Consider the following 18,871-nt stretch of genomic DNA (forward strand, 5'->3'; position numbering starts at 1 on the left):
AACTTTGACCTGCGGTAGTGTGTCTGACCTGATGCGCGTCGTGCTTGCACTTTCAGACAAAGCAAAACCAAACTCATAGAAATAAAAAAGAGGTCGTAAAGGTCACTCAAAGCGACAAGAATTACGTGGCAGTTGTGTTGAAGGGCCGTATAAAGAGCCACAGAGAGCTCTGAGATTCCTTCGACATGGACAGTTGTGCTTCTCATTGTTTGGGGACACATGCGGGTTGTAAATATGTCGGCTGTAAGCTGCAGGTCATTGTTAGGGTGTCCAGCGTTGCATTCAGCCTTTTGTTGCATTGTGTTGTTCATCATTAGCATCTCAATATTGAAAGGTTGATGTCAGTCGCCCTTTCAACTCATAAGACTCGTACCTCCAGCGTCTGATGATGTCACAACAAAACAATTACATTACAGTAAACTTGTGTGAATTAAATATGTGTTGTATTGCACACATGCCTGTTTGTGAAATTATTTATTTGGTTATAGAAACGTTTAAAAAGAAAACATTTCTTGAAACCTGCAGGCTTTTCTCAATATTATGAATATACGTTTGTGTACATTGATCAAATGACATGCAAATAAATATTGAAATTATAGAATTTTCTTTGTGCTCATTGAGAAACAAATTTGTGACAGTGATGCATTTTTTTTGTTCAGTATTTTGCAGCGTTTATTTCAACACAATGTAATTTATAACATATTTGTATTATTTTGTACAATCTCATATGGCTATGCAGGTCATCGCAATTAATCGTAATGGTCAAATTTGCCTTCGGATGATAACAAAAACAAAATAATTGAGTTGAAACAATTGTTGACCGGCATTCCATTTTGCAGCGGTGCAGTTTTTTATTTTTTATATATGAATTTGTTTTTCAGTTGAATTTGAGTTCAAAAGTTTTATATTTATTGTTATTATTATGTTGTTTCAGAACTGTGAGTAATCAAGTTAATAATGATGATCTCCATATTCACCAATTTTTCTCACAATCGAGCATAATTAGAAATTCCTGTACTTCATTTTTAACATTTTTTGTGTAGAATTAAAGTATCACAATCATGGGGCCGAGTGCCAGTAACTGAGCTTTACAGGATTGTTAACAGCATCCAATCATATATTCAGTGAAGTTACAGTACCACAGGCAGTATGTCGCTGTGTCAGTCAAACAAAAAGCTCAAATGTGTCGCCCGTCTGACCCTCTGAACGGTCAGCAGCACACTCCGGAAGGCAGTTGGGCGGTCAGGATCAGGCAGAAGAGAGCGGGTGGACAGTTTAGCCAGCTGCTGCACAAGCCATTGGCCAATGAAAGCTGCCAGATGGACACTCGCATGCAGAACAATGAGAGTTTTCTGAAGGAGCCGCTATAGGCTAACGGCTAGTCAGACATATAGCCGAGAGCCGCACAGGTCACTCGGGACAACAACAGCATCTCGACCCGAGAGGAAATGTCCTGCTGGGGACTTCTTCAAGGCAGAAATGCTTTTAAAAGATTAAAAAATCTATATTTGATCCAAAATAAAAAAAACTTCTTTAGAGATGATGAGACTGTAATGCCATATGGAAGGGTTTACTCTGTTCTGAATGATATTTCATGCAGACAGCAACAGGCTGAGTGTCCGCTTATCACGGCCGCATTGAGTAACCAAGCCTGTTTAATGAGGCGTGTGATCGGTTCCCTCCCTCCCCGCGCCAGAGACCCCATTCAGCCCTGTGATTGATTATGACAGCGACACAATAGAGACCTGGAGTCAAGACCAAACCCCCGGCCACCAAACTTCAGCACCCTACACACAACAAGTGTTTACATACATCTGAGTGCACTACTGATGCTGGCGTACACACGTGTTTATGGTTATATGCCGTTTAAAAGTGTATTTATTATCTTCGTTTACAATATACAGTATATATATATATATATATATATATAGGGGTGTCACAATTTACTGTTGCATTAACTGTCGTATTAAAAATCATATTTTAGATGTGTTCATTCTAGGGCTGTCAAACAATTAATCGCATCCAGAACAAAACTTTGTTTTTACCTATATGTCTGTGTACTGTGCATAATAATCTGTTTTTGTAAAAACAAAAACATACACATACTTGTGTATATATATAGAGGAAATATTTAAATATATATATTTACTTATAATGGAAATTCTGTATCAACGTTTATTAATTGTTATATTTTTCTTAAATTTATGCATTTATGTGTTCATAATACAAAATAAATATGCACAGTAGACAACATATATTACGTAAACATAAACTTTTATTCTGCATGCGATTAACCACGATTAGTTGTTTGACAGCCCTCACTCTATACATATGATAGTATATTAATGAAATGCACAACAGTTCCAGTTCATTTATGCAACATGAAATGGAGAGTAAAGTCAACTGCATTGCATTGTGGGATACAGTATCCACAGGGCAACCATACCGGTACACTCTTAAAGAAAAAGGTGCTTCATAAGGTTCTTTGATGCCATAGAAAAACCTTTTGGTTCCATATGGAACCTTTAACATCTGAAGAACCTTTCTGCCTCAAAAAAGGTCCTTTGTGATGAAAAAATTAAGAAAGAGAATGTTCTTTAAAAAACCTTTGACTGAATGATACTTCGTGTAACCAAAATGGTTCTTCTATGGCATCGCTGTGAAGAGCCTTTTAAGCCCCTTTATTTGTAAGAGTGTATTCTGGCACAAATATTCAAAATATGTGCCGAATATTGACTAATTTTGCATAGGAATAGAATATGCAGAATCAGAAATTGGGGAATAATATTAGCGTTTTTAAAATATTTTTATCAATGTTTAATAGGTGTAACTATATGCCTAGAGAAATGCATATCAGTTTTTTAAAATATATTTAATAAATGATTCCATCCTGTCTATCCTGACACTACGCACGTAGATGATTTCCGTGAAAATTGTTTGGCTTAAATGTTTTCTTGTCTGCTGACTGACATGACAGTTACGCTGTTTCTCGGCTCGCGTGTTGCTCGAGCGTGCTGTAGATTTACAGTGACTGTGTGATCAATATGCGAATGCAGTAATGCTTCACTTACGTATGCAAGGTTCTGCACCCCACCGAGATGTGAGAAAATATATTTACAGTGCAAATCAGGCGTTTCTCACCCAACACATTCATCTTGTTGGGATATTTAGAGCACATATACATTAGCCAAGTGAAGATCATCATATTTCATATTTGCCTTTCAATACTCACAGGTCATCGTTACAGAGTGTTAAATTGATTTGTGGTGGAGGATCTGGGAACCTGTGAGACACTTAACACTGTTTTATATCAACCCTGATGGCGCGCTTTGAACGGGGTCATATTTTCAACACTATTACCTGATGATGTGTTGAAAAATATTTGTGGATGTAGAATACGTGTTATTGCTTTTATATCAACACATTTACAGATGAGAGAAAGCTGGGTTTCCTTTGAGACATCTATATAAGTGTGAAAGGATGAAACCATGCACATAGAAACATATGTTACTTCCCAGCCTTGTCTTCAAAAGGCACCGAAAGCAATCTGAGCGCAGACGACACGGAGCTAAAAATATGACATTCATTTATTCTGAATATGATGCATCCACTTTCATCACCGGCCGACGCTCCTCACACAGCCGTGGAAGCCCATTGATGTTCATAGCCCTTAAATGCACAATCATTTAAGAAAGCTGGACATTCCACTCCACAGTAATATATAGTTTTGATGTGTTGTGGCCTCCGTACAATACAAAGAGGCTCAAGTGCGTCTGTGCGTGCTCGGCGAACATGCGGTGTCCTGTCGCTCTGAGGTTGTGAGGTTGAACCTCTGCAGTAGGGCCACTCGCACTGAGCTCTATTAAATCCTGATTGAAATGGGTCTGTAAGTGGGCCACAGGTGCATTAACACTTTAGCAATTTGCTGAAATCAAGTGAATGGGAATCACGGAGCACACAAGAGGCCGACTTAAGACAGACACTGTTTTCCGAGTCTATGGTTAAGATGTTTCTTAAGAGTTCCTCTCTATGTAAATTATATTGTGTGTGTGTGAGAGAGAGAGAGAGAGAGAGAGACAGAGAGAGATGGGCAGAGAGAGAGAGAGACACAGAGAGAGATCAGCAAAGAAAAGGTGTAAAAATTGTATACCTTCAAAAAAACATATATAAACATCAGTTATTCATGTGTTGTGTTCTCTCTGGATCCTGTTTACATAATTAAATATGTAAGTGTAGTGTATGATTGCTGTCCTTCTGAAGCCTTCTGTCCCTCTGTATGTCCAATTTTGCTGTTTTTCAGGAAATTATAAAAACAATGTAATAATTCAACCCTGTGTTGTCAAAGTTGACAAGCAGTTTTTAACAGCTTACTTTTTTTGTTAAATATTTGCAAAACCCAGTGACAAACATCAAGTGCGACTAAAAATAGTAACTATTTATATATTTAATCAAATTCACCAAAAAATGTAGATGTGTTAGATTAAAATTGTTACGGCATTCAGTTAAATTCATCTAAAGTCATCACAACCCAAAACAATTAAAAATAGTGAAACAAAATGGAAGAAGATCTGAAAAAAGGTTACACAAAAAACATCGTGTTCTGTTCAATGCAAAAACACCCTTAAAATCAAATGAATTCAAATTATATTCAAATGAAATTAAAATCCTCTTCAACTGTCAAATCTTGTGATTTTATCGTGTTCACTTTACACAAAGATAATGTTACACATGTTTATCATCAACACACACTGTTTGAGATGAGGAGGAGGGGGGTGTTCACGCCTCTAGAAACTCCTTCAGCACCGCGGACAGAGACACGCGCGCGCGCGCACACACGCGACTCCGCTCCTGCGCTTTTGTGATGCTAAACCTGTAGGTCATCAGGATCCTCCTCCTCAAACCTCCAGATCAACACAAGACCTCAAACCACACACATGTGAAAATTTAAGACAGAGGAACAGTCGCGTTAAAACGATTCTAGAAATAATTCTGTTGACGTCGTTTCAAATAGTCACACAGTCTTTTTTTTTTGCTCACTCTCTTTACCATGAAATAATTTTGAGCTGCTGCGAGTTTAGTTTTGAGTCACAATGTTGCTGGAGCATCCGGGATCAAGTTGTCAAAACGCTGGAAATTTCTCCAGGTACAGTCAAGGTAAGAGAGCTTTTGAATGTTTCTCTGTCGTTATGAGCTGTTTCATGTGGAAGTGATGTGTAACATTGACCAATGATCCGTGACGTGTCGTGCTGGTACAAACACAAAAGCGCCATTCAACAGTTAACTAGTTGACTAATTAACTGTTATAGCGTTTGACTACCCGTGTATTCATCATTACGCGTATGAATTGGAATTATTATTGCATTTCTCTTATTTTGTATTTTATAATTGTTCGAAGAGCTGGTTATATTTTCACATATTTTTCAAGGTTATAAATTGACTCAAACAGTCTGATGACACAGAGCTGTCAGTGGAAAATTCTTCTGTGTACCAGGTTCTTCTATTTAAAGAACCAGGACGCGCATCTCCAAAGAACCTTCGCTCTAAAAAATAAAGTAGCTGAAAAGGATTCGCAGTTATGCCATAGATAACTATTTTCGGATCACCACAGAACCTTGCAGTCAACATGAAAACTATTTATTTTCCACTCCAAAGAATCTGTTGGAATTATTATTGGATGATAAGGTTTCGATGATGATGTTTTGTGAATTTTAAAGGTTCCATATGGTACAGTGCAACCCACCCATGAAAGTGTGTTTTTAAAATAAATAGCTGAATGAAAATAACAATTTGACACTAGGAAGCCTTGAAAACATTTTTGTTACTTATTGCTCTGGTTTTTCAAGACACTAAACTCACTTTTTATGCTCTCAGAATTCGCATTTCGGAAGCGTTATGCATATGTAATGAGCAACATTGTTCGCGCGTGGCGCGTGGAACAGATGTGAAGCGCGTGCTCACGGTTGTCATGAGAGATCCGCCGGTGGACCGACGCTCTATCTACACGCGCTCAGAAACCCGCAGATATCGGGTTCCGCTCGACAGGTGCAGCACCTGGACCAGAAGAGAACCTGTTCAGCGGATGACGTGTAAAATATTAAAAGAACATGTAATGGTTTCTATTATTAGGCTAAACTTTTAAAGCAGCTTAGTCACATGGCTATTCTTTCTTTTCTTAAATTTAATTGCAGATTTATTAGTAGTGGCACTCCATCCAGGGTGTTTCCTGCCTTGATGCCCGATAACTCCTGAGATAGGCGCAGGCTCCCCGTGACCCGAGGTAGTTCGGATAAGCGGTAGAAAATGGAATGGAATGGAATTTATTAGTAGTATTATTATCACCTTTAGGAAGCCATTGTTTTACTATTGGCTACATAAAATAGTGACTGTATGTAAATATGCTAAACTTATACATTAAAATTATCCATGATTTTTCAGGAACTTTATTAGAAAATACATTTTTTTTTGGAAAGCAATCCAGCAAAAAAAAAGATTTTCCTACTACACGGTATAGCCAAAAAACCACGGTTCATTTTGTAAAGGGTATTATTAATAGGCCTACATCGTTTTACTGTACTCCTGATAACTCATGATTGGGCCAAATATATCGACATTTACTTTTTTCAAGTTGAAAAAACCCAGAATTCTTGAAGTGCATCTCGCATGTATTATTAATAAAGAGAAACGAATAACTAAAACTCAAAATCTTACTCTTAATCATCTGTAAAATAAAAATATGTAAAATAATTTTCACAACAAGTCTATTCCGTTTATTAATGCAGAGTATCATGCATTATGCTGCTATAAAAGTGAGTTGGTCAAAATGTAAACATTTCCCTCGACTTTGCGTCCATACACATCTCAGGTAAACGGATCAATGGGACATACAAATTTTAAAGCTGAAAGCAAGGATAAACATTCCGCATCATCCACCAAAACACACTTTATAAAAGGGAAAAATGTAGGCAAATGTGCCATTGATTTTGAGTTTATCATGTGACAGGCGGTGGTGCCACTAAGGCTGATTTCCCCAGAGGCGAGCGATCAGTGTCAATAAAATTCATCTGCTTCTTCATCAGCTCCATCAGCATTTTATCCAAATGTCTATCTTTTACTAAAGCAATCCATAGATATTTAGGCATAAAATAAACATGAACGTTGATACACTTTTTACGTTTGAACACTGTTTACATGACTCAAATGCATTGCACTGTTTTGTTTGTTTTGAGATGGTGATACAGTTTTTAGTGTACATATACTACAGCGTTATTTATCTATCTTTAGACGATCTATCTGTTTTTTGTTTCGTTCGCAGAGAACTTTAGGCAAAAATGAGTGTTCATTTAAATATTTGGAACGATAAGGATTAAATGGTAGATAAATATGTTTCGTTCAAAGGAGAATGATTGGTCACATAACATCAATAGCCTATAGAAAACATGTTTAATTCACACAAACTTTTGTTTGAGCGTATTTCTTTGTTAATCTTCGTAATTTCTGATAGATTGATGGAAACAATTTTGTTTTAGTAAGTTTTTTCTCAGGCCTACATTGCCGTTTCCTTGCGCTTGTTTTGTTTTTAAGTGAGTTTTCTTAACGCAAAAGACTTTTGCAATTTTTGCAATTTCCCTGATTCATTATTACTGGCAAATATTGCTGGTCTTTGCATTTTGTTGTGCGCCATGGTCTATGCAGCAAAATGTTTTACGCACTTCCGTTCACTATCAAGATGAATGTGATCCAGCATCCAGGATTTCAGCACATGTTGCTGTATACAAAGGATGTGAATAAATGCATCAGATTGAAAACCTGTAACTTCCAACATCATCTGTAAAAATATCAAATGCGCGTTTGAGGAGTAAAGGGTTTTATATCATGCGCAAAAGATGTGGATATATTTGGAAAATTGTGTGGCCGTGTATCAGTGAACTTGCTTGGCACAGTGATGCTGCTGGTGTCCAGGTGACACTCATCTGTTTTATCAAAGAAACTGGGCGGCGTTTCCAACGCGCGTCAAGAGCCACACCGATCAGAAGCTCAACGCGCGATGCGTCTGTCTGTGAGACGCTGTTCGCTTCCAAGTGTGCGGTGCGTAACTTTAAATTGTTATTGAATGAGTTATTGAATAAGTTTTGTTGTTAATTATTGTAATAATGAAAATGGAGCAGAATAAGGCGCGACATTCGCCAAAGGAGTCGCCATCTCATCACACAGAGATGCTGCTGGCGTTACTGACGCACAGAGAGGAGTTACGGAAAGGTACATGGGCATCGATGAAACAGACTTTTGCTGTTTATGCTGAGCAGTTCTGTGTTTAATTCGAGTTTAGATTTGTCATGTGCACTGTGTGATGATTCACATTTGACAGGAGATGAAATTATATATATTTTTCACTGTAACGCTTTGTATTTAGAATGGCGCTTGTTTCAGGGTTAAGGCTGCTGTCTCTGTCAGAATAACACGTATTTCATTTAGTCTTCCTATATTGACGCGCACTTTGAGTTTAAAAATATACACGCAATATGTAGTCAAAACGTTGTGACCGTTTCAAATAATCCAGAAACAACTACTGACACAGGCTCGAAGAAAACATGAGTTAATTTAAAACTAATTCTTTAATTTACAGAATAATATTTACAGATGCTGTCTGATATGTGCACTTGTTCATGACGTACATGATGTTGAAGTTAACCCACAGAAACACATGTGATTCTGTTCCGACATAATAGACTTGTTTCTTTAATCTTTTTTAATGTTCAGAATTTGTGTATTATTTGAAAAATGTTTGTAATGTGATAACTGGCTGGCCTGATGTTTCTTAATTAAAAATATTTTTATAAAGTATTTCTGGATTTTAATGTAAATAGTGTTGATATTCTTAAAAACCTTTCAGCATCAAAAATAGACTCGTCAACCTAGAAAGAAAAGGCTTTTATAAGTATAATAGGTAAAACGAATAAATTAACAGAAACCTGTTTATTTATGTATTGATGTTGTTTCTAATTCCATTAATTTTATGTGCTTTGGGTGGTATCCAGCGAAATCCATCCCAAAATTAAATTTTCAGCAAAAACAACAATAATGCCTTAAATTCTTGCCTTATACACACAAAATTACATTTTTAAATAAAGATTTGGTGTCGTTTTCAAGCACAAATACTTGTATTTTATGGTATTAATTATTTACTTTTATACATTTGGCAGACGCTTTTATCCAAAGCGACTTACATTGCATTATCCTGTACATTTGTTTCCAAGTATGTGCAATCCCCTGGGTTCGAACCCACGACCTTGGCGTTGTTAACGCAATGCTCTTACCACTGAGTAAATGTAAATAAAGCACATTTGTATTTATATATTTTGTTTTATTTCGGTGCACCAGGGAATTAGACTTTTTATAGATTTTTTATTATAACCCTACATACTATGCATACAAAATATTGTGTTTCAATTTATTTTGGTATTTATATGGGGGATAATTCGCCAGCAGGCCAATAAGTTGCATTAAAAGCGCGTTTATTTTTATACAATTACAGTGTTCATAGAAAGAAATAACATGGACACGCTTTTAAGGCACTATACACTGCATCAATTTTTCAAGTTTTAAAATAAATATTTTCTAAATTAAGTCGTACAAGAATTATATTCAAATGTAATGCTGCGTCAAAAATGGGATTTGGATTTATGTCTAAAGTGTATGAAGATGTTTTAAATGCATTTTATTTAGTCAGTTCATGTACAGTATGATAATGTAGCGCACTTTTGCACCTGCAGATATTCCTGTTTGCGCGGGTTGTAACCAGCACATAGTGGATCGGTTCATCTTGAAGGTTCTGGATCGACACTGGCACAGTAAATGCTTGAAGTGCAGCGACTGTCAGTCTCAGCTCGCCGAGAAATGCTTCAGTCGAGGAGACAGTGTGTACTGCAAAGATGACTTCTTCAAGTGAGTTTCTTCCTCTTTATATTTTCACTCATGCATGCGTTTCTGACTGCATCGAATCAACCCGTCACTCTGTTTTTGTCCAAAGGAGATTCGGGACAAAGTGCGCCGCGTGCCAGCAGGGCATCCCACCCACGCAGGTGGTCCGGAGGGCGCAAGACTTCGTGTATCACCTGCACTGTTTCGCGTGTGTCGTGTGTAAAAGACAGCTGGCCACAGGTGACGAGTACTACCTGATGGAGGACAGTCGACTGGTGTGCAAGGGGGATTACGAGACCGCCAAACAGAGAGGTACATTCACACATGCTCGACAAACGATTAAGGTGGATTTCAAATAATACAGTTATTTCAAAAAAAACTATTTTCGATATATATTTTGTGGTTATAAGTGACGACATTAATTAGGGTTTAATTCAACCCTCTAAAGTCACAGAAAAATTGAATACTGTCACTGAAAAAGAAAAAGAAAAGGTATAAATCTACAAAGGAAAAATACAAGTTTTTCCCATACTGTGAAAAACCACTGCATGTGAATAAAAGTTCGGCTCACCAAAGAATCTTTCAAGGTCAAGTCAAAGGTTCCACCGTTTCATAGTCTAGAACCTTTTCCCTTAACAAAGAACCTTTTGCGCAGTATACATATGATCCTTATGGAACACACAATCCGATAAGGAAGCTTTTAGGAGCCTTTATTTTTACACGTGTGGTGGTTATCATCATTATACGTTAATAGACTTTAACTCGTGTTGTTGTTGGAAGAGATGCAAAACCAGACGTTGGACAAAACGTTTGCGCAAGCACAGTTCTGTCAAAGTCTTAATGGTTTTACTTCTTTTATTCAATGACCTCACATTATTGGCTGCTTTTAACTCTGAACTTAATCTTGCTGGTCGTGGGCTCGTCCATAAACATTTGACCCAGCTCAGGTAATTGCGAACTCGCCAGCCTCCAAATCGATAAGTGCCAACGCCATACATAAGCGTCATAGTGAGAGGTGCGGTGGAGCTGATGTATGGAGCTGGAGGACGAATCTGCATTCAGAGCAGTTTTCTGCTCCTTCAAACCCATGCTGGATTATTTTGGAAATGGGATCTGAAAAGGCCCCCGTGCGTCTTACATTGACACATTACGCTGAACGTCACTGGATAATTACACACTAAATGTTTAATACGTGTACTTAGTTGAGTGCCTTAACTTCGCATACGTTTCCATTAATTAAAATGTTTATTGATGTTTAGCGTGTATGATTTTGTAATAATAAATAATTTCGTTTTGAGAGAACGTGAATAAAATTGTGCATGTGTAATACACGCCTATTTCACATGCGTTGTGATTAATCAAAATGTAGCTTTAAATTATATACAATATATTTAATAAAAAACTTGGTTTTTATTTATTGATATTAAAGATTGTTATGATTTTGTTAATAAATGTGTTTTTCATATTTCAGAGGCGGATTCGACGGCGAAACGACCCCGCACGACAATCACCGCCAAACAGTTAGAAACACTGAAGAACGCGTATAATAACTCACCGAAACCCGCGCGACATGTGCGCGAGCAGCTGTCGTCAGAGACCGGCCTCGACATGCGGGTGGTGCAGGTAACATTCACATCAACTATATCCATGTGATTTGTAATTCACTCAACGGGTGTTTATTATGGATTTACAGAGTAAAAACTGACGCTTAATTTATGGTTGTTTATTTTCACCTGAAATTTTTAAGTAATTTCGTAATTATATATTTTTTCGTAAATAAAGTAATTCAGTTATTTAAATGCGACCGTAAAGCACATTTGAAAAGGTTATCTGCAAAAAAATGTTTGACACTATGTGGGTACAGTCTCAGATTTTTCTTTTTTAATCGAAATATTCGTGCATATAATGGAATATTACTCCAAACGTTGGATTCCTGCAAATTCATTTAAACGATTTACAAAACATGGAGAAAAAATAAGTCTGTGAGTTGTTTGATATTTTCTATATAAAACTTAAAAAAACAGTGTGCTCTTGGTGTAAATGAAAAGTTTTGCCTTTATTTTTTTATTTCTGTCTGCTCAGGAGACTGTTTGGATACACATTGGTTGCATATTAAGAATGTCCCAAATTGGTTTTAATTTCAACATAAAAAAGTTTCGAAACCTTAAATTCATGCATCTGATGTCAATAAATATGTTTTTGCTTTGTTGTGATATGATGTAGTTGACTCTATTATTGACTCTTGTGCAATATGAAGCATGGCGTTAATATGAAAATGAATTGTGTCTCCGCACAGGTCTGGTTTCAGAACAGACGGGCAAAAGAAAAGCGTTTGAAGAAAGATGCAGGACGTCAGAGATGGGGTCAGTATTTCAGGAACATGAAGAGGTCACGTGGAGGCTCAAAATCTGATAAAGACAGCACGCAGGAGGACGGGATGGACAGTGATGCTGAAGTCTCCTTCACAGGTTTGTATTCACCTAAACATACGAAGCCAAGAAAAGTCAAGAATAAAGAGAGGATGTTTTAAAACAGATGTTCTTTATTAAGAATGGTTGGTTCTGTGCACAGATGAAGCACCGATGTCCGAGCTCGGCCACTCCAACGGCCTTTACAGCAGTCTGAGCGAGAGTTCACCGGCTCTGAGCCGTCAGGGCGGAGGTCACGGTCAGTTCCCACTGGATCACGGCGGCATGCTTCCATCCCAGGATCAGTACCATGACATCCAGGCCAGCAGTCCCTACAGCCTTCCTCAGTCTCCGGGCTCGCTGCAGGCTCTTCCCCGACACCAGCCGCTCATCTCCAGCCTGGTCTACCCCGAATCAGGCCTGCCCATGGTGGGACAGAGCGGAGGGCAGAACATGACTCCGGGCGTTCGTATGATGGTCAGCGGCAACGGTCCCAGCTCAGATTTGTCCACGGGAAGCAGCGGCGGCTATCCGGACTTCCCTGCGAGCCCGGCGTCCTGGTTGGATGAGGTCGACCATGCCCAGTTCTGAAGACAATATGAGTGGATTAATAACTCTACGATTGGGTCCGGTGATCTGCTTTTTTCATCCTTGGGATGGAATGGACAGCAGAGTCGGACTTTCGGTTCCAGATGAGCTAAAGGACACAACAGTATGGAAAACTTGGGCTCTTCACAAGCGAACGCCATACGCCAGCATCACTTCGACACTGTCCGGATACAGTGCACCGACTGTACCAGCAAACATCACTTCTCATGGCTGTTATTGGTGTTTAAATGTGATCTCACAGGTTTTGGTCAAAGCGTCTGGTCGTTGCCAAATGTCTATATGCATTATATAACATGTTATCAATGTGTTGTCTTTATTTTTATACGACCCCCTCGGACGATATGGGAAACGCGGATGTGTTCTGCAACAGGGATAGACAAGTTGTAGTTGTTGTTTCTCTATTGAATAGCTCTTCTATGCATTCGTGTGTTTTCACATGTACCTTGTGCATTTCACTCTGTCCGAGAGATCTGGACGTGTTTGTTTATGTGAAAGAAATGTTTTATGTCTTATTTATTCTCTATGATGATGCTTAAGTAATATACAGTAGGTCTTTAATAAATTTGTCAGTGAAATCTTACGGTAGCGCCCTGGCACTGATGTTTATTGCGTCGAGCTCGTGCTTTCATGCCTTCATTTGCTAAAAGGATGCAGATTCTCGTCTTTTTATAGCGACTTCATTGTTATGCGCTCCGTAAAGAGCCATTTGATCCCAGCAGGTTTCTCCGGTGGCCCGTTTGGCACGGAGACGATGGGCCGGTCTTGGATATTTATTTCTCTCTTTTTTTTCCGAGATTAATCACATTGATCTTATATCGGGGCACGGATAATGGAGCCGGGTCTGGCTGAGTCGGCAAATTGCAGGTCTGGCTTGTGACCAAAGCTGTATCAAGAGTTCAACGCCTCTTTAGTACAGAAATTTGATGCAGGCCGTACGGCAAGTTGTCGATTCGGAGATAAGCGTGCCACGTTTACCCACATGCCCCAACACTGGAGAAATATTCAGTTCAGTGGTCTGTCAGAGATCAGGGGAATTTCTTCATTTGTTTTCTCACTCAAAAACACATTCTGGTTCTGGTGAACTGTGTGTGTGAGGCAGTGCATCCTCAGATAACGGGTGTGTTCCATTTTGAAGTGGGATGAAGGAATGTCCGAAAAGCACGATGGAAAATAAAATGACATCACCACATTATTTGTGTATCTGATTGTGAGTGAAGGATGCTCTGCAGTCCTAACAGAGAAGACGAGAGACACACGTGTATATATTTGAACTGCTGTCTTATGATGCAAAAGCTTGCTGGTGCATTTAATTTGCTTTATTCCCAGTGGGCATTTGATGTTAAATAGACATCAAATTGACGTCAAACATCGGCATCAAAGAATTGGTCAAAAATGCAAATCAAATCGATGTCAAAATTTGACATCAAATTGACATCAAATTTTGACGTTAATTTGATTAGCAATTTCTTTTACATTTTTTAACAAATTGATGCCCTATTCTAGACCAATAAATAATGAAACAACAGTACTTAATGTAAGACATGTTTTATTAAATACAATCAGCTACAATTCCAGAAATTTAAAATGTTCTTAAACCACTAATAAATATAAAATGCTCCTTGAATTACATTTAAATTAAATATTAACATTTAAATTAATATATAAATATTAAGTGATCTGGAAAAAGCCATCACATGACAAAATTGTACATATTACAGGTTTTGATATCATATGAAAGCTCTCAAGCCCTTTCCATTTGTTAAAAACATTTACATTTACGTGTAGTTATTTAGCAGATGCTTTTATCCAAAGCGACTTACAGTGCACTTATTACAGGGACAATCCCCCTTGAGCAACACACTGGTGGTGGCTACTAGGATAGAACCAGCAACCTTTTGATTTACCAGTTCAGTGGTTTAACCCACTAGACCACCCACTCCATAAAAACAATTTGTAAATTAAATAAAAACAGTTTTGGAAAGGGCTTAATAGCTTTCATATGATACTAAAACCAGTATTTTTTATTTCACCATGTGATGGGTTTTCCCAGATCATATCCCAAATGAACAAAAATTATTTTGATAAACAATTGGCTTAAGGCCTACTTATTCAGAATCTGAACACACATCAATCGCCGATTTCCCCTTTTGTCGTCCCATACCCCCACATCTATCGGGAGCAGACCGGAGATTTTTTAGCTGTATTTTTTTATTTCAGCCTCTGATAATGAAGGTTTGGACTGCTGTAGTGCACCTAAATGAAGATTAAACCACAATTAGCACACCTTTTAAGACATTAAAATATACCTAACATTTTTCAGCAACCATCACTTGTACATAGAAGTTAATGCAAGTTGCTGCTCTTAAATGTTTATTAACACTAAGATGTTCCCAGGTTTAAATAAGTATCTGTGAAATTTAGAAATGTGCACTACTTGCAAATATTTAAGAGTTGTTAAATGTTTTAAATGTGTCAGTTTACTAAGATAAGATTGTAATTTAAGCATTACATGTTTAATTTACTTAAAATGTAGCATATGTTGATAGACACTACATCCTCTAATCATACAAGAAAAGTAATGTAGTACCTCTTATAACACGACATAGCCGTGTTTTCCAAAGGCCTTCTTCATTCCTGAGCCATCCATATTCATTGTTGACATCAATTTGTTTGTAAGAATTCTGAAAAAAAAGACAACCATATCAGTATTCAATGATTGTTAAGATTGTTGAACAATACAACTAAGTGACCAGAACAGCTGAGAAGTTTTCCTTTGAGCACAGTAACACAAATTGTCATTGAACCAGCTTTTGGTACCTTTAGTAGTGTGGGCTGGTCCTGCTTGACACAGTGGACCATCTACCAGGACATTTTAGAACACTTCATCAGTGTGTATCAAATTATGAATTATAATTATGGGTATGTTTCGCTTTGTCGCATAGCATCGGTAAAGAGATTCAAATGAGGGCATTTTTATTTTATCCGAATATTAATTGCAAAACTAACATTACTCACTGACATTTCTAAATCGTTAACTCAACGTTACACGCTTAATGGATCGCACATTAACATTACCTCAGAAATCTTCACGGTACTTCTGGCGGGATATTTCAACTCACCAGATTCTAATATATCGCCAAGTCATATATTTCATCAAAACACAATCTTCTAGGTTTTCAAAGTTACCCAATATATATCGTATTTTTTATTTCATGAGATGTTTATTACTCACCTGATAAAAAGCGACAACCTTCTCCAATGCTTCGACCGCATAGCAAACACTGGCCTCTACGCAAGACGTGATGACGTACGTTTCAACGGTCAACGTAGTAAATCCTCCAAATATTTTTATAAATTTTATATTTTTACGTGTATGTATAAAATAATATGTTATACTACATTTGCATCAAATTTCACACAAAAAATAAATTAATTGTTGTAGTCCATTCACTAACTTCAGCTGCTGAGAAACCCGGAAATGTGAAATAGGCCATGGCGCCGTCTACAGGTGGTATTAAGAAATACATAAGACAGATAATAAATGGGCATTAAAACTACAGAGAATGAATGGGCATTGTAGGCCCAACATTTTTCATAATAAAATTAATGATTAATTAATGATTATTAATAAAAATTAAGGAAAAATAAAAATTTATAAAAAATAATAAAAAAGTTATAAGAGTTTTTTGACTAAAATGAACATGAAGTTGTAATACTGTAAAAATGGTACATACATTATAAGGTATTACAATTTTATGAGTATTTTCAATTACAGCAATGTTTTTCTAATTTTACAGTAATATAATATCACTATAAATAACCAAAATAAGGAAACATAATACTTTATGTGGGGTTACAGCAAAAATGCTGCTTTTGTTTTTAATATTTTAAATTGTAATTACATCTGAATGTATTATTGGCAAATCAGTATATTTTCTTGTAAAATTTAACAATCACTGTTTCCTTTTATTTCAGCATGAGTATTTACATACTTTTAAAAAAAGTGTTTTTTACCACAGAAGTTACAGCAGTCCACTTTCATGTACAAATCCAACAACTGCTTCAAAAGATGTGACAAATAGATGCATTTTGAGGGGCCAGTTAGAAGAAAAATGCTATTTCAACTGGATTTACATTGATGTCAATATGATGTCAATACAACATCAAATGAATGCCTATAATGCAACGTTGATTTGACGTCATTTCAATGTCAAACATATTGGGCTATACTTACATTAACCAATTTCAGTATGGGATAAACATCATATTTTCACCTCATTAAAAACCTTGAAGAATTTAATGTATGATTTGAATTTGAAATGATGTGGTGCACCATCTTGATCAAATCTTGTCTGAAATTTGACGTCAAATTGACATCGAGGTGCCCGCTGGGTTGTCTTTTTAAATTTAATTGATTTCCTTGTAAGGGGAAAAACTACATTGCATTGAGATACAGAGATCTAGATAATATAAAATATTAAAACAGATAAAGAGTTACAAAAAATTTGTCAAACAAAGAATTTAGCATTAATTCAACAGCATAGTTACTGGCAGACAAATGAAACAAATACATCTTGCAGAAAAAGCTTAAAACTCATTTTAATAAAGGGGATTGACAGCAGCACCTGACTGCATTGGAAAAGTCCACAACTCTCACTTTGTCGGACTTTGTATTTCTGTTTTTCATGGGTGCTGCAAACTGGACATGACATCACGTTTCTGCAGCTCGACCTCAATGTTGTGGTGTTTTTTTTAAGCATTAGGCTGTCGGGTGGGAATTATTGTTCCTGCTCGAGCTGGTCTGCATCTTTCTGTTCACCTTGTCCAGCTGCTGATGAAGATTTACTCTCCTTCTGTCGTGTGCTTTATCTTCAGATGTAAGTCATGTAACTGAAGGCGCGTGAGAGTGAACGCAGTCCAGAGACTGAATGAAATGTAAAAGCAGTGCTAATCTGAGAGGATCTGAGCTGTGGTCAGTTTTCAGGACATCTCGGTGGATTTGTCAGTAAAATAGTTGATTCACTGGAGTTTTTCTTTCTAAGATGCTCCGGTGATGGATGTGTCAATACATCTCAGACAAAACACAGATTACACCTGCAGGTGTTCACTTAGTGAACTCAATTCAGTTGAACAGCAGAGATTATCTCTCCCACTCTCTCCTTAACTTTACACGCCTTCATTTCCATAAGGGACACAAAGAGAATTTCCTGTCGGGATCATTGTGTGTGTGTTTGTGTGCGTGTGTGTGTGTGTGAACATTTTCCACCGTCCTTTTGACAAATAGTGGGCTTTCACATTTCTGTAAATGCTAAAGATCCACACATCGAGTACATTAACCAACAAACATGCAAAAACATGTCACACGTGATTATAATGTGTTTTATACTGTGTTTAGGTGTTTGCCATGTGATATCTCATTACACTGTATTAAATGGATATTCCTGGTGAAACAGAAGATATGCTCTCTCAAAATCATCCTGTGTGCTGTAGGTTATCACATATTTTCATTTTAACCTTAAATAAAAAGACAAAAAAGTTTTAATACATTGACAGAAAAGCAGGTTTAATGGAAGTACTCTCTTAAAAATGAAGGTGCTTAAACCGTTCTTCACAGCGATATCATAAAAGAACCATTTTTGGTTCCACAAAGAACCATTTTGTCAACGGTTCTTTAAAGAACATTCTCTTTCTTACCTGTTCATAATCTGAAGAAGCTTTTTTTGCCACAAGGAACCTTTTATGAAACAGAAAGAACCCTTAAATGCACCTTTATTTTTAGGAGTGGAAGTGGCATTGATAATACCCCAGAGGCATACCAGCAGTGTTAAACTTTTATTGAACTTATCAGCATATGAAGACGTTCTTAGTTATTTTTTACGAAATAAAAAGTCTATGCTGTCGGTAAAGATAATACAATAGAATAGAATAGAATAGAA

General features: G+C 37.1%; 1 protein-coding gene and 1 long non-coding RNA gene across 2 annotated transcripts; one reads left to right on the plus strand and one right to left on the minus strand.

The window, feature by feature from the left end:
- Positions 1 to 8,156: 8,156 nt before the first annotated feature.
- On the plus strand, positions 8,157 to 13,339 carry lhx3 (LIM homeobox 3). Its single transcript, XM_056746044.1, has 6 exons — positions 8,157 to 8,256; positions 9,771 to 9,942; positions 10,028 to 10,230; positions 11,390 to 11,541; positions 12,215 to 12,386; positions 12,490 to 13,339. The coding sequence occupies exons 1-6, from the start codon at positions 8,157 to 8,159 to the stop codon at positions 12,915 to 12,917; spliced, it is 1,227 nt and encodes a 408-aa protein (XP_056602022.1). The 3' UTR covers positions 12,918 to 13,339.
- A 1,220-nt stretch (positions 13,340 to 14,559) lies between these two features.
- Positions 14,560 to 16,613, minus strand: LOC130419944 (uncharacterized). The gene is made up of 3 exons (XR_008906562.1): positions 16,168 to 16,613; positions 15,523 to 15,616; positions 14,560 to 15,188 (listed from the first exon to the last, which is right to left on the minus strand). It is a non-coding gene; the product is annotated as an uncharacterized LOC130419944 (long non-coding RNA).
- Positions 16,614 to 18,871: the final 2,258 nt, after the last annotated feature.

Source organism: Triplophysa dalaica, chromosome 4, assembly GCF_015846415.1.
Source record: "Triplophysa dalaica isolate WHDGS20190420 chromosome 4, ASM1584641v1, whole genome shotgun sequence".
Classification (NCBI taxonomy): Eukaryota; Metazoa; Chordata; class Actinopteri; order Cypriniformes; family Nemacheilidae; genus Triplophysa; species Triplophysa dalaica.